Source organism: Oreochromis aureus, linkage group 12, assembly GCF_013358895.1.
Source record: "Oreochromis aureus strain Israel breed Guangdong linkage group 12, ZZ_aureus, whole genome shotgun sequence".
Classification (NCBI taxonomy): Eukaryota; Metazoa; Chordata; class Actinopteri; order Cichliformes; family Cichlidae; genus Oreochromis; species Oreochromis aureus.
The window spans coordinates 14941293-14969058 of NC_052953.1; the positions used below are offsets into that span (position 1 = coordinate 14941293).

Consider the following 27766-nt stretch of genomic DNA (forward strand, 5'->3'; position numbering starts at 1 on the left):
ATTCAGTGTTAAAAATAAATACAAATACAATGAAAATTAATTTCGCCAAATGTATTAAAAATAATAATAAATAATAAATAGGTGTAAAAAAGTAAAAAGATAAAAGAGTAAAAAGATATATTCCTAAATTAAATAAAAATTAATTAACCAACAATACAACTTATTCTATAATGATATGAATTCACTGTGTATTTTGTCTGTTTGGATTTACAGCTATAAAACATACACACACACATGCACACACAAAAGCAGCCATAAGCATGAAATAATTATAACATCAAAAAGACGTAGCAGCATTTTTAGTTTTAAATTTATTTCATTCAGCACATTTGCATGGACATGGAATCATAAAAAGACAAAAAGATTCAAACTCTTACCAGAATTGTTTCACTCCAAACTGAAATTTTATTTTGCCATGTGAACTACTAACTGTTAGTTGGTCATCATAGCTTAATGTCATCTAGTGGATTTTTTCAGGCCACAGGGAAAATACCGAGGTCAGCCAGTCTAAGAGCAGGGACATCTCATAGAGACGTATTATATAAGATGTAAAATCTCTACTTACTATCTCATCACAAGCATTAAGGAGTACAATGAAACCAGGCTGTCTGATTTCATAAACAGATGAAAAAAAACTAAGGCATCAAGGAGAAGTGCAATTAAACATTTAAGACATAAACACATTTCGTGTAGATACTGCATGTTTCGCCACTTTTTCAACAAAATATGGTGGATTTATGTCTCTTCATAAAAATAAGCTACACTGATTCTCATAGGGCTTGTTGTTACAACACAACTAAGTGTAGGCCAAGTGTGAATTAGAAATATATGGCCTGCATGACCCAAATAATAAGTTCTGCATGCCATCTAATCATTGCTATGTTGACTTGGATAAATGAGATTTCAGAACATTTCAAATTTCTTGAGATTTCCTGTCCCTGCAAGAAAAAACAGACAATGACAGCAGCAACATAGCTACAGAGACATAAGAAAAGACCAATTTCAGGACTTGAGTGGGGTTATACACCATAATTTCAATTTATACTACTGGACTGAAAATATTCTTGTTTTAATTTTTTATTTGTAATAAAATCCATGCATCCAAGTCCATAACTTAATCAAATTTCCGGAGCAAAGAATTTTGTCACAGAATTGCACAGAGTTTAGATGTCTGCCGTAAACTGCGGTACACTTTTAGTCGTTCCTTTTTACTTGTTGCTGTGGGTCTGACTGCCTGTTTGACCACAGGAATGCTTTCGACAACCCGTCTCTTGTGAAAACGGTGTAGCAGAATCCGATAGACACCAGTGATGGAGCTCCTGCAGTCTTTGCCCTGGTTGTTCAGGATGTGTTCCGAGGTGATTCCCAGTGCCTCCAGCGAAGACTTTATCTCCATCTCTTCCTCCGTGAGATCTGATGGATCACTCTCTGCCAGGTAGGATGGGTCCAGTTTAAAGGGTTCCATGGCGTGCGGGAGGTCCACAGGGAGCAACCACTCGCAGCCCATCATCTGCTCCACTGTACAGCGGTCAGTTGGTATGGGTTGGAGGATTCCCCTGATTAGCCTCTGGCATGCATCTGGCACCCAAGAGGGAATGACGTAGGCCCCATCCATGATGCACCGCTTTAGTTTGGCCACAGTGTCCGCCCTGAATGGCATTGTGCCTGTCACCATAAAAAACAACATCACCCCCAGGGCCCAGATGTCTACATAGATGCCAACATAATGCTCATCCCTAAAGAGTTCAGGCGCAGCATACGGCGGAGAGCCACAGAATGTGTTGAGTGTCTCATCGCGGCGGCTCAGTGTGCTGAATCCAAAGTCCCCCACCTTCACGCAAGAGCCGTTGGTGTAGAAGACATTTTCTGCCTTCAGGTCACGGTGGATGATGTTATTTTCATGCTGTGGGAGAACAAGAAGAAAATTAATAATGCAAATATCATACATTCATTCACTGGTTAAAATCCCTGATCGTATTAATTGAGAATCATAATTCTAACTGTATAGGAAGGACTGAGTGTTCATTGTTATCTGTACTTCTACTTAAGTAAAGAAAGTCTGTACTTTTGCCACCGTCAGCATGTGAACTGCTCTTCCACGTATTAAATGTTCTAGTGAAATATTACAATGCAATATTTTTTTCATCTATTTTTATTCTTTGACAACCCTCAGATGGAGAGAGAATGAATGACTAAAATCTACATGTGGTGTACATGAAAAGAGTGAAAGTGCTGGTTACAGGTAATGAATCATTGTACAGCTATTGTGCAAACATTCAGCAATGACAGAAATTGTCATATGAGATTTAATAGGTTAGAGGATTAGATGAACACACTGGCTTATTCAGGTCACTGTAGCAGCAGAGAACAGGCAGATGTCATCCTCCTTGTGAATGTCAAAGTTATATGACTATCAAGATTTTCTCTGTATTTTACTTTATCAGACTATTTTAATATAAACATAAATGCACTGACCATGTGTTTAACAGCAGAAAGAATCTGAGCAAAGACAAACTTGCTGTCAGTGTCAGAAAGCTTTCCTTCTGTAGTAATCTTGGTGTAGAGCTCCCCTCCTCCTGCATACTCCATCACTAGGTGCAAACGTGACAAAGTCTCCACCACCTAAACACATATAGTGTAAGTACATATGTTAGAATACATTAGCAGAAAAGTACTTGATATCAAATAGATTTAATGATCAAAAAAGCACAATGGGATTAGAAAGACACTTGAAAGTCCAAAATACCTCATAGAGGCGTATGATGTTGGGATGGTGCAGTTTTTCCATGCTAGAGATCTCCCTGGACAGCAGCCGCTGGGTCTTCTGATCCAACTTGGTCTTATCTAAGATCTTTATGGCCACTTTGTCTAGTGATGCAAAAGGAGACATTTGCTCACTGATTGCTGTACACATAATACATCTCGACACAGGGGGAAAAAAAGAGGCAGAATTTTTAATCACTTTTCTAATAAATTTTAAATTAGTTGTTACATAAATCTTTTGTAGACTGATGATAGACAATGTAGGCCTGGTTCCACTTAGCAGTTCAAACAACACTCTGGTCTGGATAACTGAGATGAAAGGTTTGCTGACCCTGAACTAAATTTTCATGATTATATTCTTCCAGGGGTTAATTTAATTTATTTTCTTAGACAGTCATAAATTACTCCAAGTCTCAGTAGATATGTAGGCTCACACCAAGGATGGTGTAGAGTGCTACATTAACTAAATGCAGTTTTACAATGATCAAATTCACTCTGAATTTGAAAAACTGATATCTTGGCTGTGTTCCGTTAAATGATTCATAGAGATGCATAAAGTAGACCTCAGGTAACTGAATACAGAAAAGTTCTTATGTGGCAAAATGGTGTTGAGATATCTAATTGTGCTACAGTATGCATTATTAAGGCTGGTATTAGACTCTCTTTCAGCTGTGACATAGCTTTCAATAGGAGCATTTAAAATGCACTGCAGCTCATTTTGTGTTTTGACTAAATGACACCACTGACCTAAACATTGCGCACACGCACACATACACACACACACACACACACACACACACACACACAGAACCAGAGCCAGCCACAGAGTAAAAACGCACAAACCTTAAATGGTAAAAAAACAAAACAAAACACATGCATGCACACACGCACGCACACACACACAGACAAACAAAGCTACACTAATTTTCCTCTGTCGTTGTAGCCTTTGATGAGGCGTGCAGCAATTTTAGCCGTCGCTAAGGAAACTGGAGATCTCTAATCAATCCATCTGTTCAAGGGCAGCAGACAGTCTGTCTCTTTGTGGCTGAATCAGCCCCCTGACCAGGCACAAATCGCCGTGTTAGTAAATTGCTATAAGCACACACTTGGTAGTGTTGCAGCCCATTGAAGGAAACATGTTATCAGCCAACTTATCACTTAAGTCTAATAAGAAGCCACCGTTATAAAAGGAAGCTTATGCCTCTCGTTTTTTTTATTCCAATGTGTTTAGGCGATGTTTTTATGTGACGCTGTGCAGATGTCTGTAAATATTGCTACAAGTCATTCGTTTCACAGTGGCGTTTACCTTTGGTAAGAGCATGAATTCCCAGCTTAACATGGGAGAAATTTCCACACCCGAGCTCTCCGTGAATTTTGTAGAAGCCGATTCTTCTGCCCACTGTGAGCTCACGGACCAACCTGCCACCAGTTTAGATAATAAAGCATTTAACACCAATTTTCACAATTTAGCAAGTAAAAAAACAACAAAAAAAAAACAATGAAAAATATAACAAGTAACTTACAATCACCATACCTTTCATCCTGGCACATATCCAGGTTCAGCCTTTCCAGGGGAGTGAGGCGGCGGACGGTGGCTCCCTCATCATCCGTATTTATGTCAGAGCTGTCCTGCCGGCTCCAGCGGGCGTTCCTTTGGCTGCTACTAGTAGAAGCGACTGTGCTTCCAATGGAACCTCGGACCGAGTCTCCATGAGAATCCAAGCTCTTGACCCCAGTTACTGAGCTGGTCCCGGTGGTTCCACCTGCTCCTGACCCCTTAGAGCCTGCTGTCTGAGCCCCAGCTTCAGCCCCTTCTGGGCTACTCTCAGAGGGGTAGACTGCAGTCATCCTGCAGGTGACATACAAGGTGGTCTGGCCTTAGTTCATACCAGGACTTGATGCAAGACTGGATACACAATATGTAAAAAAGTCGTTTTTAAAAAAATTATTTCTCAATGCAGTTTAAATACCGCGTTTTTCTTAACAGAATCTCCTTCAAAGTAATTTTTAAATGCAGATTAAAACTATTATGATAACTATAATGTTTGTGTCTCTATTCCTAAAACTAAAAATACATGTAAAATATCACAAATGTGATGCACACTTCAATATGTGCTCTATTTTCATTAGCAGATTAACAATAAATGTGAACTTTGCTGTGAGACTGTTTTGGTCCACACTTTTACAGTATGTACACAACAGCAATAATATTTGTGCAGACATAATCTGCCTGACGTGAAATGAGAACGCAAAACATATGCAAGAACGTATCAATTTTGAATTTAAGCATACAGCCCACTATCCTCGCTTTTAAAAAACAGCTAAAAACTCATCTTTTTAAACTTGCTTTTGGTTGATTTTTATTTTTAGGTTTTAGCTTCTGTGAAGCACTTTGTGATTTTTATCTTGAAAGGTGCTATATAAATAAAGTTTTACTTACTTACTTATCCTGGTTTTGCTGTACTTCGATGGATTCGATATGAAAACTGATAAAGCAAATTTGCATATGACAGAAGCCTTGACTTACCTTTGAATGTGTGATCCTTTTCCATTTAGAAGGTAATTCCTTTAGTGTTCTTGTCGAAATCTACCAAAGTCACATAGACAAGTGAGTCAAAAAGCATGGTATAGCATGGAAAACTGCTTTTCAGTATTTTAGCTAAATGAGAGAAACTCAGTGGGTCCAAGCTCATGCTTCATCCAGAATTTCCAAAAATCTGCTGCAGCTTAAACTGTCCTTGCACCTTGTAATCTGAAGGTTAAAGCATTTGCTGATGTTTTAGTTTTCCCTCACTTATGGATGTTCAGGAAAAGGTGACGAGCACGGAGACAAGATAAACGGTGAATTTAAGCTCACTGGTGGCTTTTTCTGAACAGGTCCGTGGGCTTTAATAGACTGCTTTGAGTCTCCAGGGTATAAATAGGCCACAGGGTGAGGAGGAGCTGGATAAGAGGGGGGAGGCTTGGGCAGAGGGGATGAACAGATGATAGTGTCAGGGTGCAGCCATGGAGTGGTTACCTGAAATGAAGGAAAAGAGAGACATAAAAGTAAACGTCTTCTATGTTATGTTTTCTGTCTATATCAAAGCTCATGAAAGCCTCTTTTACTTTCCAGGTGCCTTTTTTTTTGGTTGATGTTGGTTTACCTACCTAAGAACATCCATACAGTATTCTAGTCTCTATATGGATCAAGCGTCTCCAGAAAAACACATTTATTCCAGATTCCATCTTAAGTTTGTTTAAAAAGGCTAACACAAATGTACCTGCGCAGTATCTTCTTGAGAGCTTGTTAATGTGCGCAGAAGCTCCTACTTCATCTGCTGCTTGACTCATGCTCCAAATGTGCTGCAGGCTGGGGTTGCTAGGAGAGCCAGAATAAACAAATCTGAGATCCTCATTACTCTCTGTGCCGAAGAAGACACTCACAACCTGAAATACCTGCATGACCAACCTTGATCATTTCATTGCAGTATGTCACACCTCCTGCTGTTTGTGTTTGATGTGAGGTGTGCGAGTGCAAAAGAGTGTAATTAGGTGATAACTGTGTACTGCTCTGGGAACACACGTCTAACAATGTCCCGTGAGATGGAAAATAAAAGGCGAATCCGATTGGCAAGGTGCAAGTTAAATAAAATGTCTGTTCTACAGTGATTAATCTGGCAAATAAGACAACTTAATGAAAGAATTTGGTGAATATTTATTGCAGCAAATCTGAAGTAGTTTCAGAACTGCGCTGTAAATCAACCTTGATTTCACCAAACTGAGTCCAAATAATGGTTTTGTCTTAGATACCATGTTATATTTAACCATGTATCATTTCGAAGCAAACTGGAACGCTGAACAAAATTCTTTTCAGAGTGAAAGAATGCAATCTTGATACTTAACCAGCACAGGTGCATAATTTAGCAGCCTGACTCCTTAATGGAATTACATCAAAAAATATGACTGTGTACCGTACACGATGTATAAATTATCCAAACTTTAAATCTCCCTTCTTTTAACACATTGGCTATTAACAATAAATAACAATAATATAACAATCAATTAACCAACAATAATTGATGAATGAAAACATGAATGAATTGAGTGTTCATGTTCTTTTGTTACAGCAACCATGGGCATAATACTTGGATTCAGTCTTAAACAAACTTGGGTCACACACATTATCCAGGTAAATCCCCAATTTACAACTGTTTCACTGTTTTTGTTTCTTTTAAACAAAATCCTTGTAGTCCATTGTTAAAGATGTAAATCAGCACTAGGGCCCGATGGGCTTGGTGCATCTGAACAAACTAATAAACTATAAACTAATTAAATTGTGCCCAAAGAAAACATTTGTGCTGGCATAACAAATAACAAGTAGTAATAAGTCGTACGTAAAGCAAGAACAGAAACGGTTAGTGTAACATGGAGCTTTCAAACGCTCTCCATCAACTGGCCATATATTAAAATGAATGAATCTGTGTTGAAGGCTCGCCAGAGAATCAAAGCGGTTCTCTTTTGTGAGGCCTAGAGTCTTCCAGCTTTCAAAAACCTTCCTGCCATGGAACCATGAATATCTGCGCATTGATCTCAGGCAGCCTAAAAGGACTTGCTAAGGGAGGAGAGTCCCCCGCTTTATAGCACAAAGCAACATGTGCCGAATACATGCCTTTTATGTGAGTGAATAAAAACACTAAAGGACAGCCATGCATGAGATAAACTGGTTAAAAATAAAGGAGAGCATGGAAAGTTTTGGTACCTCAATCACCATTATTACCAGTTTTTTTCCAGACATTTTCTTTAAGCATATTCCTGAATGATTGATTAATCTGTCTGAATATATGCAAATACAGACATGTATTTCCATTCCTTAACATTACAAATACTATAATAGTCTCAAACGTGCTCTAACAGTAAGGAAAACATTGTCCATATTGAGTAAAACAACTGGTAAACTACACTGGCTCTACTGATAGCAACTGAGTTTAGAGTATCTTCAGAAAAGGTCCATAAATGGGTATTTACTGAGATTGCTTTGTCCTCGGCTTCCACTGTATAACACATCTAGCAGGTTGCTTAGTGATGAACACTGACCAAACGTGTTTGTGTAGGGTTGAGGATTAGGCATTAACTGGATCTCCTCAAGGAAGAGAGTACACAGTGTCATATTTACAGTTGCACTGAGCCTGCGAGTACCCTTGCTAATTGCGTATATGAGCAGACTGAAAGACATAAACACACCAACACGTGCACAACAGCGGATCCGTGAACAAACTGCATGCAAAAATTCATAAACCGTTCACAGTGGTGAATGCACTGAGATTCCACTAAGATTGCACTGAGATACTGTTGCTGCAAAAAGTTGTTGAAAAATTAAATATTGCAATGAAAAAAATGATATTTTGGCCATGTAACAAAGAAAGTTACTGATAGTGAGAAAAACTAACAGACCTAAGGTGTTATGAGTATTTTCCTTATTGAGTTGTTTGAGGAAGTAATGCTAAATATTTGAAATTCTAAATTAGTTGCATTCCTGATACAGTTAATGCTACGACTTATTACTGAATGCAATCCTCAAATGTTTGAAGCACTAAATGTAAAAAAACAAATACCAGAAATGTATGCAAGTGTATGAGACTGCAAACAGCTGGCCGTTCATAAGCAAACACAATCAGCTCTGCCAAGTGTGAGTCCTTCTTTACTCACCAGACAGCCAGTCACTTGTCTCAAGATCCCTAAAGGGAAGAAGTAGGGTCTGCCGGCTGCTGATCACTCTGCTAGCATCAGCAGCCTCTTCAGACGCTCCAACAATGGAAAACACAAGAGTCCATCCACAGCAGCTGTGGATCAAGATTTACTTGCTCTTTCCATCTGTTATGGTTCCTATTGCAAAAATGCCTGTTTGTGTCTTTACTTAAGAAGGGTACAGAGCTGCTGTATGTAAAAGAGTTCCTCCTCTCTGAAAATAACCCTCACTTTGCTTTCCATTCACTCAGTTCAGCCGCGCTTGTATCTCATTTTCTCTCATTCAGTGCACACACACACACACACACACACACACACACACACACACACACACACATTAACACACTCTTTCCTCAGACAGGCACATGCACGTGAAAGCATACACATGTGCAGACAGCGAGCTCACCCCACACAAAGCTCCCCAGTGTGTTAACAGAGGCGCACAGCTGACAAGAGTGAAAAGCTCAACAGTGAAAGAGCTTCAACAATGAGGACCATGGGCCCTAGGAACAGAGAAGCAGGCCTCTCTGGAATCTATGGGGCAAATATTTCACAATTTTAAAAAAAAAGAAAAGAAAAAAAAAAACCCAGAGTGACCTCTAAATCCCTTTCCCCGGACACACATTTATACACACAGTCCAAAGCACAGTGGCAGAGGCTTCAAAGGATGCACAGCAACTTATTACAAGGAAATAACTTGGACAAAGTTGCTTTGCAAAGACGCTGCTTAATTGGTTTCTGCATATACTTTTCTGCTCTTATGATTAAATGCTAAAAATTTTGTTTTTCTTTTTTCTTGTTATGCAGCATGACTCACCTGAGCTACTACTCCCTAAGCTTGGCAATACAGAGCACACAGTACTGTGCAGATTCAAGTACATCTTGGTGAGCAACAGAGGGCTATATCTCTGAGGCCTTAACCAAAGTCACCATGACAGCATTAGAGGGGAGCACAATAACAGGACAATGCTGCAAACAACATAAATCCTGCATCTGGTGCTTCAAATCTAAATTCTATTCGGTCATTTATGATTTCCGGCTTTAAAGAGCTGTCTGAGTTTGCATGTTATTCACTGTCAGCACATCAAAGAGGCGTGCATCAAAGAAAGACACATGAAGCACAATGTTTCATGTTCACTGACTGAATGAGCATGAAAAGGAATATAATTTAAGAACAATTTTTCTTTGCTTCAAGTGGAGATAAAATTAACTCAAGAAGGCTATTTTTTCCCCTTTTGCCTTTATAAGACAGAAAAATGATCAGCTTCAGGTTTAAGTGTGCAAAACACTGCATAATGCAGTACAGATTTCTTGCTTAACTTTTCACATCTTGCAGGTATTTGCTCCTTGGGGCAAACCAAAAAGTCAAAAAGTATTACTTATTTATTTTCCTTGTGGTGTCATTTCATATCATTTCCTTATAACAGCGGGAAGATTTTAAATTATTAATGCAGGAAAACCAGTAGAGCAGGCTATAAGGAAGCAAAGCACTGCTCCCAAGCCTTTACCACAGAGGAAGATGATGAGGTAAAATGTGAATTTGGGGAAAATGACTGGCATTCGTCATAACACACTGGTAAAAACCAACAGGTGTTAGAGCCAGACTTCTTTCATTCCTAGCCTGATGTAATCGAGCCCGGTCAAAAGCGGTATGAGAAGTTGAACAGAGTTTAGTTGGATCTCCAAGTGTTGCATTTTGTAGGTTATATGCATAAATGTGCGTGTGCAGCTACAAGCGGGGTTGGTGACTTTAATTTTAAATGCATATGCATACATGACAGAATTAAAGAAAAAAAAAGTAGAACACGAGATAATTAAAGCGAAAAGATATTAAAGTCCAGTGCAGTAAAATCTGGGTCCACTGTAGGGGCTCTAGCCAACCAGATAAAGCCCTGCTGGGTCGCCAGCGGGTATATGAACTGAGGTTTCAATGTAGATCTTAGAAAATGCATTTTTGGTGGCAATGTTTTCAAACAACACCCATTTATCGAGGAAACATCTTAAACAGCTGAGTATTTACGTTCAATGATAGCGATATCTACAAGCAGCAGGCCAGTTCTCATTTACCCGAGGCTTCTGATCATAAGACTAGCGCAAAAAAAAAGGAACGGATATGCTATCAAGTCTTACTTGGGTGAGCATCTTCATGGGCCCGTGCCGACAATGTATACCGACCTTCCTCCCAAATCCATCCTCTCCGGTACCCGGTGACATTGAGCTCACCGGCTCTGCTGCAGCTTTCTCTCTGTTGTGAAGGAAATCCGCTGAACGAGCGGGTGAACCGACGAATCAACGGCGTCTCTAGGAGTCCGCCGTCTATCTCGTAACCAATAAGAGCCGAGAATTAGGACCACTTCAGCTCAGTACCTCAGGAGCTGTCCCGGGCATGCGGCGAGACACAACAGGTAACCTAACCTGCGCGTCACGCCCCGTGCTCGCTGGACAGGCTATTAACGCAGCAGGGGTTCAAGGCAGGGTCAGGAGACCTACGTGGGCTGTCCAGATTAATGAACACGCAAACAGAAATTTAAACATGTAGATTTAAATATAAACAAAAATAGAAAATTCTTTAGTTTGTGCAGGAGACAATGAAAACGTTTGTCATGTCCACTGATACCCACACACACATTATATATATATTTGCCTTCTGGACACACTACCTGTCGTTCATTTCAAAACGAATGCTTAATTAAAATAAACTAATCATTTGACATTTTGGAGCCTTCACTTGATAACTTTTTTTGCTTAAAACAAATACTTACCAACATCTTTATTGTGCTCTATGTGGATAACCTGTGCAAAAGGTACAAGTAAAAAAACACAAAACAAAAAACAATATATATGGTACAGGTATGTATCCATGATAAAAAAAAAATAAAAAATAAAAGGCTAAACTTTCTAGCACAATCACATCCAGCAGATATGCAACTCCATTATTTTTTTATTTAAATGCTTTTTATTTACTTATTGGGTTTGTCTTGGTGGACAAATCTGATTGGATAAAGGAGCAGCTGTGTTTACCTGCTAATGGGTGTATATAAGGCAATATGCATGTATGCACCATAGACCTAGTGTGGATTACTGACCTCTTTGAAATTGCACTAATTGAAATGCATTCCTAATTTTGTTTTGTTTTTTTTAAACAATGTTAATTTTTTAATCTTCAAGATCTAAGTATAAAGATGCAGAACTAGCCCACTCTTGAAACCAGTTTTATTTCATAGCTGATTTTCCCCCTACAAACCACCAAAAGTTAATAAAATAAACATCATGATTAACAAGAGGAATCTGCAACATATGAGCTGTAGCAACATCTGTGTCAATTTATCATAGAAAGTGACCCAAGTTCAAAAAACAAAACATTTGAAGAAAAACACATAAAAATGAATTGATGAAGGACTGCCGACATCGAGAATATGGCATACGATGGCAAACAGCACCTACAGCAAGACAATGATAACTCTGTCCATAGCAGTGAAGGCGGTGGGAACTGACATTCAACGTAACAGACATCAGGACGTACTGAGGTGACATGCGGTTTCTCACATGCAGAGATGTGTACCAAAAATAAAATGTCCATTGCAGGAGAATAAAGCTGTTAGGGACTAAGAGTGTCCAGCAGTTCATTAAAGACTCCTTTTCACATTCTCATACAACCGCTGCATGTTCTGCTTCCTCAACATTCACCATCTCTCCCTCCATCTGTACTTCCACCTGAGAGTTCACGACCTGCTGCCCGTCAACTTCAGTTGTGGTCACGTGTACAACCTGGATCTGCACTCCAGCCTGTTTTAATCTTTCCATGTCCTCCTCACACATCTCCGCCACTCCTCCATCCTCCATTACAACCGTGGCAGTCTCTTCCATCTCCATCACATCTACAGGCTCCACTGTGACGTGTTCAACCTGAATGCCGTCTTCCAACAGGACAGTTTCGGCTCCCTCTATGTTCTGTGCTGCTATGGTGAGAGCAGCGGTTGCAGCAGAGTCAGTAATGACCAGTTCGTCGTTTAACTTATCCTCGATGGAATGGACCTCTTTGAGGTGTGCCTTCAGTTCTTTCGGCTGGGTGAACCACATGTCACATATGGTGCAGTGGTTGGGCTTGACTCCGGTGTGGCTCACAAGGTGGTCTTTGAACTGGTCCCAGCTGTTGAACACACTACTGCAGACCTGAAGAAGGTGGAGCGCAAAAGAAGAGGTCATGATCATAGCACAGTAATATAGGGAGTAAAGTGATACAGCAAATTACAATACAACAACTTGCAATCCAAGGTGACACCGTCACTAATATATATATATATATATAAACTCCATCCATCCATTAATTCTCTCATGCTTATCCAGGGCCAGGGCTGCAAGGACAGCAGCCTAAACAGAGAAGCCCACACCTACCTCTCTCCTGCCACCTTCTCCGGGTGATATGGGCAAACCCCGAGCAATTCCCAGACCAGCTAAAAAACAAATTTCTCCAGCATGTCCTGCATCTGTCCTGGAGGATCTTCTTGCTAGGGCATGCCTAGAACACCGCACCCAGGAGGTATCCTAGTCAGACTCCAAAGCAACTTTACTGGTTCCCTTTGATGTGGGAACGAGTTCTGAATGACTGACTCCAGATTTATACTAAAAAAATAACTGATAAATTCTCAAATTTATAAAAAAAAATAACTACCCCTCTTCACCTGAGCCGTATTTTCCAAATATCCATAAAAGTTTTTCCTGTCCCACATTCCTGTTTGTTCTCATGTACATGTATTTTGATAGTTCAGACTTGAAAGACATTATTTGACAAAATACGATGTCTTGTCATGCCCACCATGTTCAACATGCTAATGCACAAACTCATGTAGCTTATAAACAGATACAAAGGAGCTCCAATGATTCCTTTGACAGTGCAGATATAAAGGGTGCATGTCTGTGATGACCCAAAACAGTTGGGTCATCCTTTTTTCACCCCAAAAGTGGAACATTTAGTATGTACTTGGACTTTTATTTTGAAAACTGACACGAGTCTCAGTGCTGCCCCATTGAACAACTTTCCAAATCCCTTCAGTGAGAACTTGATGGCCCTGATTGAGGACAAACTGTACCTGGCATTCATATAGTTTCTTCCGTCCCTTCTTGGCTCCCGCCCCATTCTGACAGGCTGCCATATGGCACTTCAGTGTGCTATTCCGTGCAAATCGCTCATGACAATCTGGACACTCATACGGTTTTTCGCCTAAAAATGGGCACAAAAAGACAGACGTGTCTCAATGTCAGAAACACAAAAAACAGATCTATTGGACAACTATGATAACTTATGTTTAGCTGCCAGGCCTTTGTACTTTTCATTATAAACAAAGTGAGTTCAAACAGTGTGAATTTTTCACCTGTGTGCTTTCGCAAGTGCTCCTTAAAGTGTCCGAAGTGGTCAAAGTGCTTCTTGCAATATTCACAAACATGCACTTTCTTTTGGGGTTTCTGGTTTCGAGACAGTTCCTCGGCATCAAAGTGAAATGTGCTGATGTGCTGCTTCAAGGCACCCTCTCGTGTGTAAGCTTTACCACAGTGGTTACACATGTGGGGCTTCTCCAGCGAGCCCAGGTGTGTTTTCAAGTGCTGTTTAAGATGGTAGTACAGCTTGAAGCTGCGGTCACACTTGTTGCAACGGAACATGTTGTCTGCTTGAGAAATCTGGACCTCAACAATCTCGACATTCTCCAGCACCTTGGAGGCAGTCACAGTTTCCTCATGATACACAACCTCATGCTAAGCAAAAACACAGAAAGAAAAAAAAACCCCAAAACCTTTGAGTTAATTATTTCATGCGTATCAGTTTATTAAACAGTAGAAACCAGAAAAATGTGCAATTCAGCTTTTATACCTCTTCTATTCCTCCTTTCTTGATCACCTGTATTGTTGGTTGCCCTTGCTGGTATTTGCTAGTTATGTCAGCAAGAAGAGCCAAAGCAGAATCATCTGATGCCGCTTGAGCATTCTTTGCTGCGTCAACCACCTCCTCCAGCCCCGACTCCTCCACCTCAATGGGCCCTTCACCTATAACTTCAATCTGCACCTGCAGAACAGGGAAAATATTCAGTCTTAACAACTAAATATAGGACATCAAGCTGGCTCTAAAAGTGCACTGCAAGCATGCTGACCTGCTCCCCTTCCACTGAGGGTAGGGTTTCTGTAATCACATTGGATGTCTCAGCAATTTTCCTCTTTTTTCCTTTGCTCCTTGCTGTCAATGAAGAGCTTTCATTCATTCTACAAGAGAGGATCATTAAGAGGTCAAATGTTTATTTATTCTATTTTTTTTTAAAAGTGAAATCTGGTAAATTCTAAAGCACCAAAAGCGATGAGTTCTCACTTATTGTTGAGCGCTTTGATGGCTTCCTGCATCTGTAAGTACTCAGCTGCTTTCCAGACATCATATGCCTCTTCTTCACCAGCTACAGCTAGTGTGGCCGTGTATGTGAACTCCATCAGCTGACGAAAGGCAGTGTTGCTCACACCTGTTAAAATATGACAGTAAAAGCAGTGGTGAGTAAAAGCTGATCGTATGTAGGAAAATATCTGTCTATCAGCAAAGTCCCAGCTTGGAAGACACCAAGTCTGTAGCTCAGAAACTAATATTGCAAGCCGTTCTGATATACTAATAATAAATTGCAATTAAAAAAATACAACAAACTTGGAAAAATTACATTAAATATAATGCCAAATCTCTTTCTGACACCAATTTAATTTTTGAATGTCTGCATTTTTCATAGTCAATGACGTACTTTAATTCGTTCCTATCACTTAGAAAAATATTCTACATAGTTTTACTACCAAGAGGTGGGAGTGTGATGGTCAAACTATTAAAAAAACAAACAAACAAACAAAAAAAAACTAACTAAAAACTGTAAAGCAAGCAAGCAGAGTTAAAGCAAGCAATAAGACAGACTGATAAATCAGCCGTCAAACACCAACCAGTATAACCTATATTCAGGATATATTACAGCCAATATGCAAAGCAATTCTTAAATAATGTTTCCACGTGTTACCACTATAAAGTTTGGCCACCAGAGAGCTAAACCATAAACTGCAATAAGTCCTCTCAGAAGGCATCTAAGTCATGAATAAAAAAAAAAAAAAAAAAAAAAAAAAAAACCTGACATCAAGCTCAACACTATTATACAATTTGTTAAGTTCTCAAACAGCAATCTTCTCACCAATCTCAATATCCACAATGGCTCAAGCTATGATCAAGAGTACTTATTTGGAAGAAGGAGTGGGAAAAAAGCTTTAGTAAAAGTTGTGCTAAAATCATCATTCGGGTTCGTAAAACCACATTTGCTCTAAGCTACTGTATTAATATTGACAGCGAAATTCATCTGTAGGTGGAACAGTCTCTCTGGACATATTCTTCCTGTTATGACACAATCGAGTTTCGTGAGTATAACTAACACACTACATACCTTCTATCTCCACCAGTGGCTCTTGGGTAAAATCCTGAAAAAACTTGTGGAAAAACTGACTGCATGCTGCCAGCACTGCTTTATGGGCTCTGAACTGGTGTCCTGGAAAAGACATGAAAGATGGAAATTAGTGTTGCCTCAGAATTTAACCTTAAACTTATAAAGATTACTTACACCAAATGCCTGTTTACCATCCACAATCAAGGTAATATCTGTAAACTGATCCAGCTGTCGCTGTTCGTTAAGTTTGTCCATCATGACTTTGTAATGTGCTGGGTATTCGCTGCCCACACTGGCCTCCACTTCCACCTCCACCTCCGCTGCCATTATTCCCTGATCTGTCTTCTGTAGGAAGAGAGGAAGATATATATACAACATGATCAACCTTGCTCCTTGTTACAATTTTACCACACATATCTTTCTCGCAGCATTATTTAAATATTATTAATTACATAATGGCATTTACTGAAGGTTCTTAATGTTATTAGTAACACCTGTGTTTCGCTACTATTATATAAAAACGATTGTTCGCTGTTTATGCACTAGCATAGACAAAGAATATATTTTGGGACCAATGCAGCTGGCACTAAATCCAAAGCAAAAAAAAAGGAAAAGACTTTTGTAGTAAAGCAGTAAGTTCACCAGTTTGTTTGTTTGTTCAGATTGTTACTGACTGGTATTGGCCAATCATCTCATTTGATGTGTCAATATGAAAATTTATTGTGTTGTGTTTTCTTTTCCTTCTTCTTCTTCTTTTTTTTAGTGTGTTTTTAAGTTTTGGTTTTTTGGCTGAATACAATGCACATGAAGATGTTTGGCTTATTTTAGAAATGGTGTCAACACACAGTTTGTCCAGCAGGGTGAGCTCCAACTCAACTGTTTACATTGCTCTCCAAACAGCCATTCAGTCAGGTCCAGAAGTATTTGGACAACGATTCAATTTTGCCTCTGCACACAACCAAATTATATTTTAAATGAAACATTAAAGTATGGATTGAAGTGCAATAAATGTTTAGAAGGTCATTTAGTCTTTAAAACAAGTTTTTTAAAATATAGTTTGCCATTTTCGTGGGCTCAAAAGTAACCACACAACTGAGAAGCAGTTTCATGGCCATGGCGTGTTGCCTTGTGCTTCCATAACAAATTACGCAGACAAAAGATTTGAAGTCAACTTAGTGGCTTTTCGCAGGAACACTCAAGATGAGGTCCACAAAAACATTTATACTAGTGAAGGTGCTGATTAGGCTGAAAAATCAAAACAAACCTATCAGAGAGGTACAAGAAATTTTAGAATTGGCCACACCAACAATCTGGAAAATTCTTGAAAAGAGCCAGCTCAGCTACAAAAGCACCCAAAAAAGCACCCACGAAAGTAGAGGACTACAATTTCCTGCTATAGTGAAATTTTTTTTCCCCAACATCTAATAAAATCAGTACTTGAGGATTGAGGTGCACTATTGTCTACAATCAAGAGCCTTCATAAATGGAAAAACCTGTGGGTTTACAACAATTCGTTATTTAGACTATGCCAGGCAAAGTCAAAAACAGGCAAACAGCTCATAAGCTGCAACAGACCATATCCTCACTGGTGATTATTGATCATGCAGAGCAGCAGGATGAATTCTAAAGTGTACAGGGCTCTATACCCTGCTCATATTCAACCAAATGCCGGTGGCGTCATTCCTGGAACCACAGTGAAACTTCTCTGGGCTCAGCTCAACAGTGCATGCTTTTTAGATACTGACAATTCCGAAGAGATATACACCCACAAAGAGACGAGCAGGAACTGAAGGCACGCGTAGTTATGGCCTAGCAGAGCATTTAAAAGCAGGAAATGATTAGTTGATTAATTCAGTAAACAACAGTGTTATTAAAACCTTCGTTGACAGAAAGAAAGTTGCTGCCCTTTGTAACGCTGTAGAGCATTGGCACTACACGATATTTCCCACTTTCTCAAGTTACACTCATTTTTGTTTCTTTGATTTGTAGTCAGCGATTTACACAATTTGATACGTCCTTTAATGTAGTACAAAATAATTTAAACGTCAAAAGTTTTCCCATTAAGGGGGCATGTTTAGAATTGCAGGGCGGTGCCTTAAAAAAAGGGAGACCTGAACGACAAATCATAAACATTTCATTACTACCGAAGATTAAATAATACCACTGAAAGGTTTGGTGTACTTCAAATCCTTTTCTGGCACATGTTAGCTCAGCTCCGTGTTAGCTTAACTAGCCAACACACAACCCTTCCCCCCAAACCGAGACACAAAATAAGCCATTTCACACACTCGACGGACGCGTCTCACCACAACCCCGCTTACCAGGAATAGACACATCGCCACAACCCTTTCGGTACTGTAACATGACGAAAATAAACATGGTACAGCTCCCCAGTGTTGCAGGTAACGGGCCTCTTAGCACGCTCGCCATTTCGCGTTTGACAATCAACATTACGTCATCAAACCGCGCATTAAAATACACTTTTCCCTGACAGATATTCTAATTGTAACCATAGAGGGTCGAAATACACGTTGCAAGCCATCGGCATACATACCTGAAGTTTGGTTATGCTGCTTTAGAAAGTTATTCAGCGATAATATTTCCTTCGACGCATGTATCGATGTCCTACTCTCGTTGCTCCAAAAAGGGCGGTCGTTCAAGCTTCAGGCCTCGGATTCCCAGAAACCCTTGCGAAATCAAGGACGCCGGGGAGCGTTGCTTGGTGACAGTAGAAAAAGACAAACATTTACCTGGCTGTGGGAAATAGTGACTACCAAACAAACAACAATTTAAAAACTGTATTCTCTTGTCACTGAAGTTCCTTTATTTTAATTTAGTCAACATATCCACATTCTTAATTTTGGGAGAAAAAAACTTAATTCAACTGAAGTCTCACTTTCATAGTTTACTTTCATTTTGTATTAAACGCATGTATTAACGTGTACCTATTTTTTCTTGGTGTATGACAAATGACAATAAAAGTATGAAAACAGGAAAATGGCCAAATGGCACCTTTCACCAGGAAGTGGCCTGGAAGATCAAAGTTAAGTTCATCCTACTGCATAAGGGGGATTAGTGCGCTTGATGATTAACATGAGTTGAGTTGATTATCTTAAAAAATTCCAGCTGAAACCGGAAGCTCTGTTAAATTGAGGAGAAGGGTGCACCAGGTTTACTTTGCTCTAAAATAAAACTTACTACACTTTTAGCTTGGTAGTCTCACAGCACATGTCACATGTTGGCAGTGTAACTGGCAGTTTGTGGGCACAAATCCAGTTTTAATTCTGAAACTCACAGGAAGACAAAAAGTCCAAAACATTTACAGGATAGGAGAACACAGGAGACAACAAAACACAAAAGAATACTGAGACAGTATATACACACAAGATATTGAAGGGAGATGTAACAGGTGAGGACACAGCTGTGCATAACTAACATAATCACTCAGAAGGAAGTTAAACTAAACCATGATGCCCTGGGATGTCCTATCCCAGGTTCAAGTAATGAACGGACTCTCTTTCCAGCACCCTGGCATAGACTTTCCCAGGGAGGCTGAGGAGGAGTGTGATCCCCCTATAGTTGAAACAAACCCTATGGTGCCCCTTCTTAAAGATGGGAACACCTATCCCGGTATGCCAATCAAGAGGTACTGCCCCTGATCTCCATGCAACATTGCAGAGGTGTGTCAACCAAGACAGCCCTACAACATTCAGAGCCTTCAAGAACTCAGGGCGAATCTCATCCACCCCAAGGGTGCATAACCAAGGAATTATTTAACTGCCTCAGTTACCTCACCCCCGGAGACAGACGAGTCATCCCCCTCGTCCTTAGATGAGAGGGCCAGTGGGATTAAGGAGGTCTTCGAAGTATTCCTTCTACCGCCCGATAATGTTCTCAGTCGAAGTCAGCAGTGCTCCACCCACACCATACACAGTGCAGGTAGGGCACCGCTTTCCCCTCCTGAGTCGCCTGGTGGTTTGCCAGAATCTCTTCGAGGCAGACTGAAAGTCTTTTTCCATGACCTCTCCGAACTCCTTCCACGCTAGAGTATTTGCTTCAGCCAGTCTCCAAGCCTGGAATGCTGTTGAAGCTCTACTGTAGGTGTGCGTTGAAAATCGTCTTCTGCCAGGCGTTCCCAGTGCACCCTTACTATACTTTTTGTTAGGATGCCTGGGTCGTTGACCCAGGGCTTTTGAGTTTATTATATTATTTATCATTTCTAGTCTTTGGGTTTCTTAGAGTTCTGTCTTATGGTTTATGTCTCTGTGTTCTATAGTTGCTCTATCTCCCCTGTCGGCTGTATCCCCTTGTTAAGTTTGCGTCTCTGTGTTATGTTTCCTGTTTTACTTTGAAAGTCCGTGTTTCATGTTAGTGTATCTGGCTTTGCTTCCCTTGTCTCGTTAGCCCTGATTTGCCCCAGCTGTGTTTCCCTCCTGTCTCCCATTTCCTGATTACTTCCCAGTGTACTTAAACCCTGTGTTTCTTTGAGTCAGTGTTGTGTCGTCCCTCATGCTGTGTGGATCTCCCTGTTTCCCGTGAGTTTGTTGTTTCCCAGTTTAGTTTAGTTTGCTTTGCTTTGTATGCTCGTTTTCCCATGCCAGCAAATAAAGCTGAGTATTTTGAGTTCATCCCTTGAGTCCTGCATTTTGGGTCCACCACTCCTCCTTGCCTGCCTGCCACACAGCCAACCTTAACACTTTTATGTGTGCCAGGTCTGTCCACGTAATCCAACTGACCACCAGGTGGTGGTGGTCAGTTGACAACTGTGCCCCTTTCTTTACCCGAGTGTCGAACTGGTGATACGATTACAAAATCGATGATCGACATGCAGCCTAGGGTGTCCTGGGGCCACATCCACCCTAATGTTCGAACATGGTGTTCGTTATGGACAAATTTTGATTTGGACAGAAGTCCAACAACAACACATCACTCGGGTTCAGATCTGCTATGCCATTCCAGCCAATCACGCCCCTCCAGGTCTCACTGTCGTTGCCCACAATGCTGAATTTTCCCAGTAGGACAACAGATAGAGAACCCTCAAGCCCCTGCTCTGGGATTCCAAGAAGGTTGGGTACTCTGAAGTCTCATTTGTGCATAAGCGCAGACGACATTTAGGAACAGTTCCCTGACCCAAAGGTGCAGGGAACAAACCCTCTTGTCCACCAGGAGAAACCCCAACGTACAGGCAGCACCAGAGAGGTGACATTCCATTTTCCAATTACCAGTCTTGGTAGCCAGGGATCGTTCCGCCACGACCTCCACTCTTGGCACCACCCAACACACATTGCAACTGACCCCTATGGCACCTCTTGCTGCTGGTGGGCCTGCAGGAGGATAGGGCCATGTACTTTTTTTTTTCGGGCTGTGTACAGCTGGGCACAATGGACTAAGGCCCGGCCACCAGACGCTCGCCCTTGGGCACTCTTTCGGGCCTCTGTAAATCAATAACTTGGCAGGTCAGTCAGGTCATGTTCTTTTGTGTGAGCTGATTGCTACAATGAAGTTACGACACCACCTCAATGCACTGATCAGATGATATTCCTTTAAAGACCTTCAGTCAGAGGTCAGAATCTATCATAAGACAGAAACAGTACCAATGAAGGTTATCAGTGATCTTCTTATGGCCTCTGACTGTGGACTCATCTCTGTACTTGAACTGTCAGACCTCGGTGTAGCATTCGATACTGTTGATCATTTACTGCAGAGATCCGAAGATATCATTGGTATTAAAAGAAATGAACTGCACTGGCGAAAATCGAGAATCAAATCTATCTGATAGACTCCAATTTGTTCATGTAAGCAGGGGGACTTGACACAGCGAAGTTTGCCATGTTTCCACAGGGTTCTTTTCTGAATCAAGTGTTTTTTACAGTAAACATGATTGCCTTATAGGCAATTTTAGAACACACTGAAGACAATTCTATTGCTATGCAGATGATACCCAGCTTTGTTTATCCACAAAGTCAAATAACACAGTGCTAGATATCCTACTTCCAATTTGAGACAAGCTGAGATAACTCTGCTCAGCCATAAAAATCTTTGAAACATGGTGTCTAAACTGATACTTACTCTGGATGGTATTACTCTGGTCTCCAGTATCACTGTGAGAAACATGGGGGTCAGTTTTGATCATGATATGTATTCAGTGTGAACATTAAACAAATATTTTAATAGTCTTTCATACAGTATCTCCAAAATTAGAAACATTTTGCCTCAGAGTAATGCTGAAAACCAGTTCATGCATTTTGTAGGCTGGACTAGTGTACTTTCTTATTATCAGGCTGATCTAAGTTCCCTAAAAAAAACTTTCAGTTGATCCAGAACACTGCAGTTAGAGTATCGACGGGGACTAGAAATTAAAAGCACATTTCTTCCTTATTAGCTTCTCTTCACTGGCTCTCTGTTAAATTCAAAATTCAATTTAAAATTAATCACATACTAAATCTTGAACAAGCAGACTCCATCTTATCTAAAAAATTCCAATGAAGCACTTCACTGTCAGACTGCATGCATACTTTTGGTTCCTAGATTTGGGAGGCAGAGCCTTCAGCTATCAGGCCCTTCTCCTGTGGAATCAACTCCCAGGGAGGGCCGGGTGAGGTGACTGTTAACAATCCATTATGCTGCAATAGGCTTAAGCTGCTGGGACAGGTTTGGCAACAGACCATATTGAACTGGACAGGCAACCAACTTTGCTTGACCAGGCAACGAACAAAATAAGATATTATTAATTACAACCATATATGCATAATACACTCATAGAGAAATGCAGCTACAGTAATAAATAATGCAGGCATCTCTTGATTGTAGACAACAGTACACCTAAATCATTGGATCAGACTCAGTGTTTGTGACTGCAACAGCATAACTTCCTATCAACTCCACAGTATCACTTGTGCTTTTACTTATGTGCTGCAGTGTGCATAACTGCTGGTGTTTTTCCTTACTTCTTATCATTAGCATAATCCTCTGTCATCCCCCGAGGTAAAACCACAACAGATATTGCTACAGTATTTGGCCATTGTGTTCCTGGCACAGACTCTTTGAATCAGCAGAAACTTTGTTGCTCTATCTGTCATCTGTTTTGTATCAAATATATCAATATGGGAATATGGAAGGCTGAACTTGTAGAGACATGAAGGGCTTTGGAACAGTGCGAAAACACAGTCAGTTCCAGATATCACCGTATATTTACATCACCATGTCTGCTAAGGCTTTTCAATTCCTTGATGAACCCCAAACTCACCGATATTTGCTTACCTGGTTAAAATCAAACTGGACTTTGCGCTTTCTCAATTACATGGCCTACATCTGCAGAAAGATAACACTCTAAGAGTATTTGTACTTTGAGTCTGTTTACAGCTTTTATATAATCAAACTTTGGATTGCTTGCTTACTTCAATATGGCCCCTAACAAGGTTACCTAATGAACTTTCAAAGTATTTTTTTGCCGTTCTTAGCCTTACTGGTTTTCTGCACTTTAGCATTTTCCTCTTTGTTGTTTGAGTGATTTAAATTCCTCTTTCAGTGGAAGCATATAAGAACTTGAGTATAATTTGCTTGATCTCAAAATTTCTGTACGACTCATTACTCATGAAGCTTTGTTTATCTTATCATGCTTATCCATTAAGCCGCAACATTCCTCAGTTGTGCCAGATATGCATATATGCATGGGCCTTCCCTACATGTTTTTCTGTGACTTTGCAGAAGCATGCTGGACACCCGCCAGGGTCCCGCCCTGTGTGTTCTGCAGAAAGTAAGAAAGAGAATTGCACAATCTTCTTCCATATTATTGGCCTCATAATATACCTATATATGATATGTTGCATATTAACAAATCAACAGCTTTGATTTCCAAGTCAAATGCACACACTATTTCCAGCGCTTACATAAGATAAGCAAAACTTTTTGTCCTCACACATTCCTTAAGGTCCTGTTAAGGACAGACTGCTCTTTGGAAACTGTACATGTGCCATTATAAACATCTGTGTCCTGTCAGCAAGCAGATTTCATGCACAGTGACTCTTTAACTTGATAAAAGTGTCATGATCAGCATACTGCTGTGACTGAACTTTGTCCTCCTTCCTGATAGAAAAACAAGAGAGAGGCTATATAAGGAGGGAACAGAGGAGGAGGAGGCTTGTTTTTGTTCAGAGTTGCAGCCACGCAGAGCTGAACAGACGGTAGGAAACTTTTTAACCAAAGGGTAAGTAACAACATTTATTTTATTCTGTTGACTTACATAAAGTAAACACCCATAAGACAATGTTTAACTGCTGCAATAAGTAAACTGTTAAAAAACAAATAAAAAAAAAACCCCATTAGAAACCAGATGTCGGGGTATTTCGCAATATAGAATTTTTTTGATGAGTGCGCAGGTTCTCTCTGCATGAACTACAACTAATTTTTTGCTTGAACTTTTCTGCTTGTCATGCATGTGTATATTGTAGAACATATTTTTTTAATATAATATTCAGTCACAAATCCTCTTAAGTTATATTTTTATATTACTATTTGTATTTACTGCATCACTGGACTAAAATTTGTGTTGCAACACCAGTGAAAACTTCATATAAGTGCTCTGCTCACTCTTACTAATTGCACAGTTTTTGATATATATCCTATATCAAGTCCAGAAAGATTCCTAGTAGGATATGAGGAATGTAAAAATTGAACACCTTCTCTGACCTTTTGTACTAATAGGCTACGTTTTTCTGCTGAGTTTCATAAATTTCTTTCTGTTCCTTTCTGTTCTTTCTACCCTGTTCCTCTCTGAAACTAAAGTTGGGGCAGTAAGGAGGCGCCACAGAGATGTGGGCAGGCCTCAGTCTGCTCCTCACTCTCTGCCTGCTCCATGGGGGTGGGGCAGAGAGTGAGGGGGGAGGGCCCCGCTGTCAGCTACCTTCAGACTGGAGGATAGGAGACGTGGAGCCTATGAAGGGGTCAGTAGGTCGAGTGACGGTGGTGGCCCTTTTACAGGCCAGCTGACTGTTCTGCTTGGTGCAGGCTTCCAGGTATGTGCCCGTCATATGACAATAGTTGTATAGTTTCACACTTTTCATTATTTATAACACAAAAAGTGACATGACAGTGGATCAGCCCTGAACTTTTCTGTGGCAAAGCACAAGAGACTGGTAACTGAGATATTATAAGGGGTTTTTAAATTTGTTAAAACTGTCAAAGAAATCATGCTATTCATATTCGTAGACACTAGACATTTTACTTTGACATATTAATTTGATACTGATTTCCCAATGCTCTTCCTCTGAGCAGACTAGATGGCCTGCAGCAGAAGCTGGAACGTCAAGGTCTTAAGAATGTGGTCTACATGGTCGTTAACCACCAGGGGGAGCAATCACGACATCTGCACCCTTTGCTGGAGGCCAAACTTTCCAAGAACATCATACTCTACAAGCAGGACGGGCATCAGCCTGATGTTTGGCAGACACTGGCTGGAGAGAAAGACGACTTTTTCATTTATGACAGGTTTGACATGAAGCAGAAAATTCAGTTACATTTAAATCAATGGAACATTGTAATTTTGGACAATATAGCTCGCCTCCATAGGCCTAATCTCACAATGCTTTTCTGTCCCTTTCCAAACAGGTGTGGCCGTCTAACCCACCGTATTTCACTTCCATACTCCATCATTGGAGAGGGCCATATTGAGAAGGCAATCAAAGACACCTACTGCAAACGCCTATGTGGAGACTGCACACATGAGGTATAGATCAAATCTAACAGAGAGTTGTTTTTTAAGTGAGGCAATATGATCATCATATAATAATTGTTTAAGCAGAGGCGAGACACAAAGTGTAATTTATGTCATCTCTGCTTGTAATTTCAGAGTGCTGAGATCCCAGAGGAGTGCAAAGATAATGCAGGTGTCCAGCCTGATGTCCCAGCTGAACAGGACGACACCAGACATGATCATCACCATGGTCATGGTCATGGTCATCACCATGGTCATGGTCATCACCATGGTCACGGTCACGGCCACCATGGGGATAATCAGGATGTTCATCCTCATGGCCATGGCAGTGATCACAACAATGGCCATCATCATAGAAATCACGATGGTGCCGACCAGACACAGCATGGTGTTAGACCAAATGGGCATTTCCAAGAAGGGGACATGCCTCAGACCCAGCATCATTTTGATTTAGGCCAGATTCCCCAGGAAGTGCACAATCACCAGGTGGCACAGGAGGCTCATGCAGTCATTGAAAGGCCTTGATTATCTAGGAAGAATAGGTGAAAGTTAAAGTACAACTGACAGGGTCTGACAGGCTCTGACAATGAAATTAAGAGCAGCTGATGCTGACACTGACGCAGGCTGTTTGGCGAGGCAGGGAGTGAGCAGCCAGTCGGTCTCTGACACTGTGATGAGGCGTTACCAACCTCCTGACGGTGACACGGGCTGATAGGCGATGCAGTCAATGACGTTAGGGAAACCTGACAGTGACGCTTGCCTCACGCTGCCTGACAGGAGCCTCAGCCAGCCCAGTGAGCCTGACCCCCAGGTGTTGTTAGCTGAGGATGAGAGCAGCTGTAAGCTGATACTGATATCAGCTTCATATTAAAACCAGTCAGCAACACCGGGGCCAAATGCTCTTTTTACCAACAAGTATTACCCTGAGAGAGGAGGGTGGGCATTCCTGACAGTAGAGCAATGGGTTAAATTAGAGTCCAGCAGCTATTGTTAGCTTATCATCGAAGTAATTTGAATATGATTTAAAGAATATCACAGTTTTAACTATCTCAATGTATCTGTCAGTGGGTTGCCCTCCTCCTTTCTCAGGAGCGTATGTGATTGTCATGTTTTCAAATTACCCCCACCATTATGTTTTTTCCATCCTTTATGAAACCAGATGCAGAAACTATGATCTAGTGGCGTCTGTATGATGTCAGGCTGGAGAGAAAGGAGAGGGTTGTTCAAAACATGATAAACGCTTCAAAGCTTTCAAAGTTCAGAAGTAGAAATGACACAAAAAACTGCAAATAAAAATAAACGTAATTTAGAAGGAATAGTAGACAAGAGCATCACAGTTTATGAATTAGATAAAAATATGTCTTAAGGTTGAATTTACCTTTTTATTAGGGAAGCCCAACAGCACTGATCCATTACTGAGGAAAACCCCCAAAAGACATTTAAATTTAAATCTAAAAACTATAGACCAATCATGTTTTTTTTATGGGGCATTCTATCGATTATCCTTCTTAAGTACATATATAACAGCAGTAACTAGCAGATGTTTTGTGCACAAGCTTTAACATATCTCAGGTGTGACTTTTTCTATAAGAGAAAATCTTTAAATTTTGAGTACTAACAGTTCAATTTATTCTTTCACTTTTCTTTTTACCAAATTTGGTATTTAGCCTTCAAAGTTCACACATTGCTACAAGGCTTTTTTCTTTTTTTGAAGTTCAGGAAGACAGCAAGGAAAAACGAGAGTAAAGCAATGAATGACTGTTTGAATACGCTCTGTTCTTAGTGATGGTTTCAGTGGGAAGACATCAGTCACCCTGAAAACCTGAAGATCGGACAGAGAACTGTATTGGAATTGTATGCAAGGTGAAAAATGAGAGTTGAATAAAGATGGCTCAATTACTCTTCTAGTTTTCGAGTATCTTCTTTTTTCTTTCAGTGTATATATTACATGTGAATGATGGGGATCATATTAGATGTAATACTGTATCCTGTCCCATTTAATTCAGTATAGTCACAGCTGATACAGTTTACATCAAAACACTGCTCATACATTAAAAAAAACAAAGACAAAAACCATTGATCTTCCTTACACCTTCATGTGGGCAGTTTACAACATAAT

General features: G+C 40.4%; 3 protein-coding genes across 8 annotated transcripts; 1 reads left to right on the forward strand and 2 right to left on the reverse strand.

The window, feature by feature from the left end:
• Window positions 1–294: 294 nt before the first annotated feature.
• nim1ka (NIM1 serine/threonine protein kinase a) lies at window positions 295–11015 on the reverse strand. Of its 5 annotated transcripts, none has more exons than XM_039620266.1 (9): window positions 10666–11015; window positions 6027–6124; window positions 5621–5782; window positions 5291–5350; window positions 4298–4612; window positions 4070–4182; window positions 2747–2868; window positions 2476–2622; window positions 295–1903 (listed from the first exon to the last, which is right to left on the reverse strand). In XM_039620266.1, exons 5-9 carry the CDS (start codon window positions 4609–4611, stop codon window positions 1145–1147), a joined length of 1455 nt encoding a protein of 484 aa, XP_039476200.1. In that variant the 5' UTR covers window position 4612; window positions 5291–5350; window positions 5621–5782; window positions 6027–6124; window positions 10666–11015; the 3' UTR covers window positions 295–1144. The 5 variants fall into 5 exon arrangements, with proteins under 5 accessions (XP_039476200.1, XP_031583232.1, XP_031583230.1 ...); XM_031727372.2 differs by having other exon boundaries at window positions 10621–11015; XM_031727370.2 differs by lacking the exon at window positions 5621–5782.
• Window positions 11016–11685: 670 nt separating this feature from the next.
• On the reverse strand, window positions 11686–18621 carry znf131 (zinc finger protein 131). 2 transcript variants are annotated; one of them, XM_031727375.2, is made up of 9 exons: window positions 18490–18621; window positions 16127–16280; window positions 15936–16037; window positions 14846–14990; window positions 14634–14742; window positions 14357–14548; window positions 13863–14241; window positions 13581–13711; window positions 11686–12663 (listed from the first exon to the last, which is right to left on the reverse strand). In XM_031727375.2, the coding sequence occupies exons 2-9, from the start codon at window positions 16260–16262 to the stop codon at window positions 12139–12141; spliced, it is 1719 nt and encodes a 572-aa protein (XP_031583235.1). In that variant the 5' UTR covers window positions 16263–16280; window positions 18490–18621; the 3' UTR covers window positions 11686–12138. The 2 variants fall into 2 exon arrangements, with proteins under 2 accessions (XP_031583235.1, XP_031583233.1); XM_031727373.2 differs by lacking the exon at window positions 18490–18621 and adding an exon at window positions 18257–18371.
• Window positions 18622–23987: 5366 nt separating this feature from the next.
• Window positions 23988–27554, forward strand: LOC116310535 (selenoprotein P). Its single transcript, XM_031727376.2, has 5 exons — window positions 23988–24141; window positions 24720–24949; window positions 25209–25421; window positions 25542–25659; window positions 25783–27554. Exons 2-5 carry the CDS (start codon window positions 24747–24749, stop codon window positions 26470–26472), a joined length of 1224 nt encoding a protein of 407 aa, XP_031583236.1. The 5' UTR covers window positions 23988–24141; window positions 24720–24746; the 3' UTR covers window positions 26473–27554.
• The last annotated feature ends 212 nt before the right edge of the window (window positions 27555–27766 follow it).

Coding starts and splice junctions, on each gene's coding strand:
- nim1ka (XM_031727370.2), bottom strand. CDS start 4,611: ATGACTGCAGTCTACCCCTCTGAGAGTAGCCCAGAAGGGGCTGAAGCT. Junction 2,869..4,069: donor AATTCATGCTCTTACCAAAG/GTAAACGCCACT, acceptor TTGCATCACTAG/ACAAAGTGGCCATAAAGATC. Junction 1,904..2,475: donor TTTCTGCTGTTAAACACATG/GTCAGTGCATTT, acceptor GTTCTCCCACAG/CATGAAAATAACATCATCCA.
- znf131 (XM_031727373.2), bottom strand. Junction 16,038..16,126: donor TATTACCTTGATTGTGGATG/GTAAACAGGCAT, acceptor TGTCTTTTCCAG/GACACCAGTTCAGAGCCCAT. Junction 14,991..15,935: donor GCCACTGGTGGAGATAGAAG/GTATGTAGTGTG, acceptor ATATTTTAACAG/GTGTGAGCAACACTGCCTTT.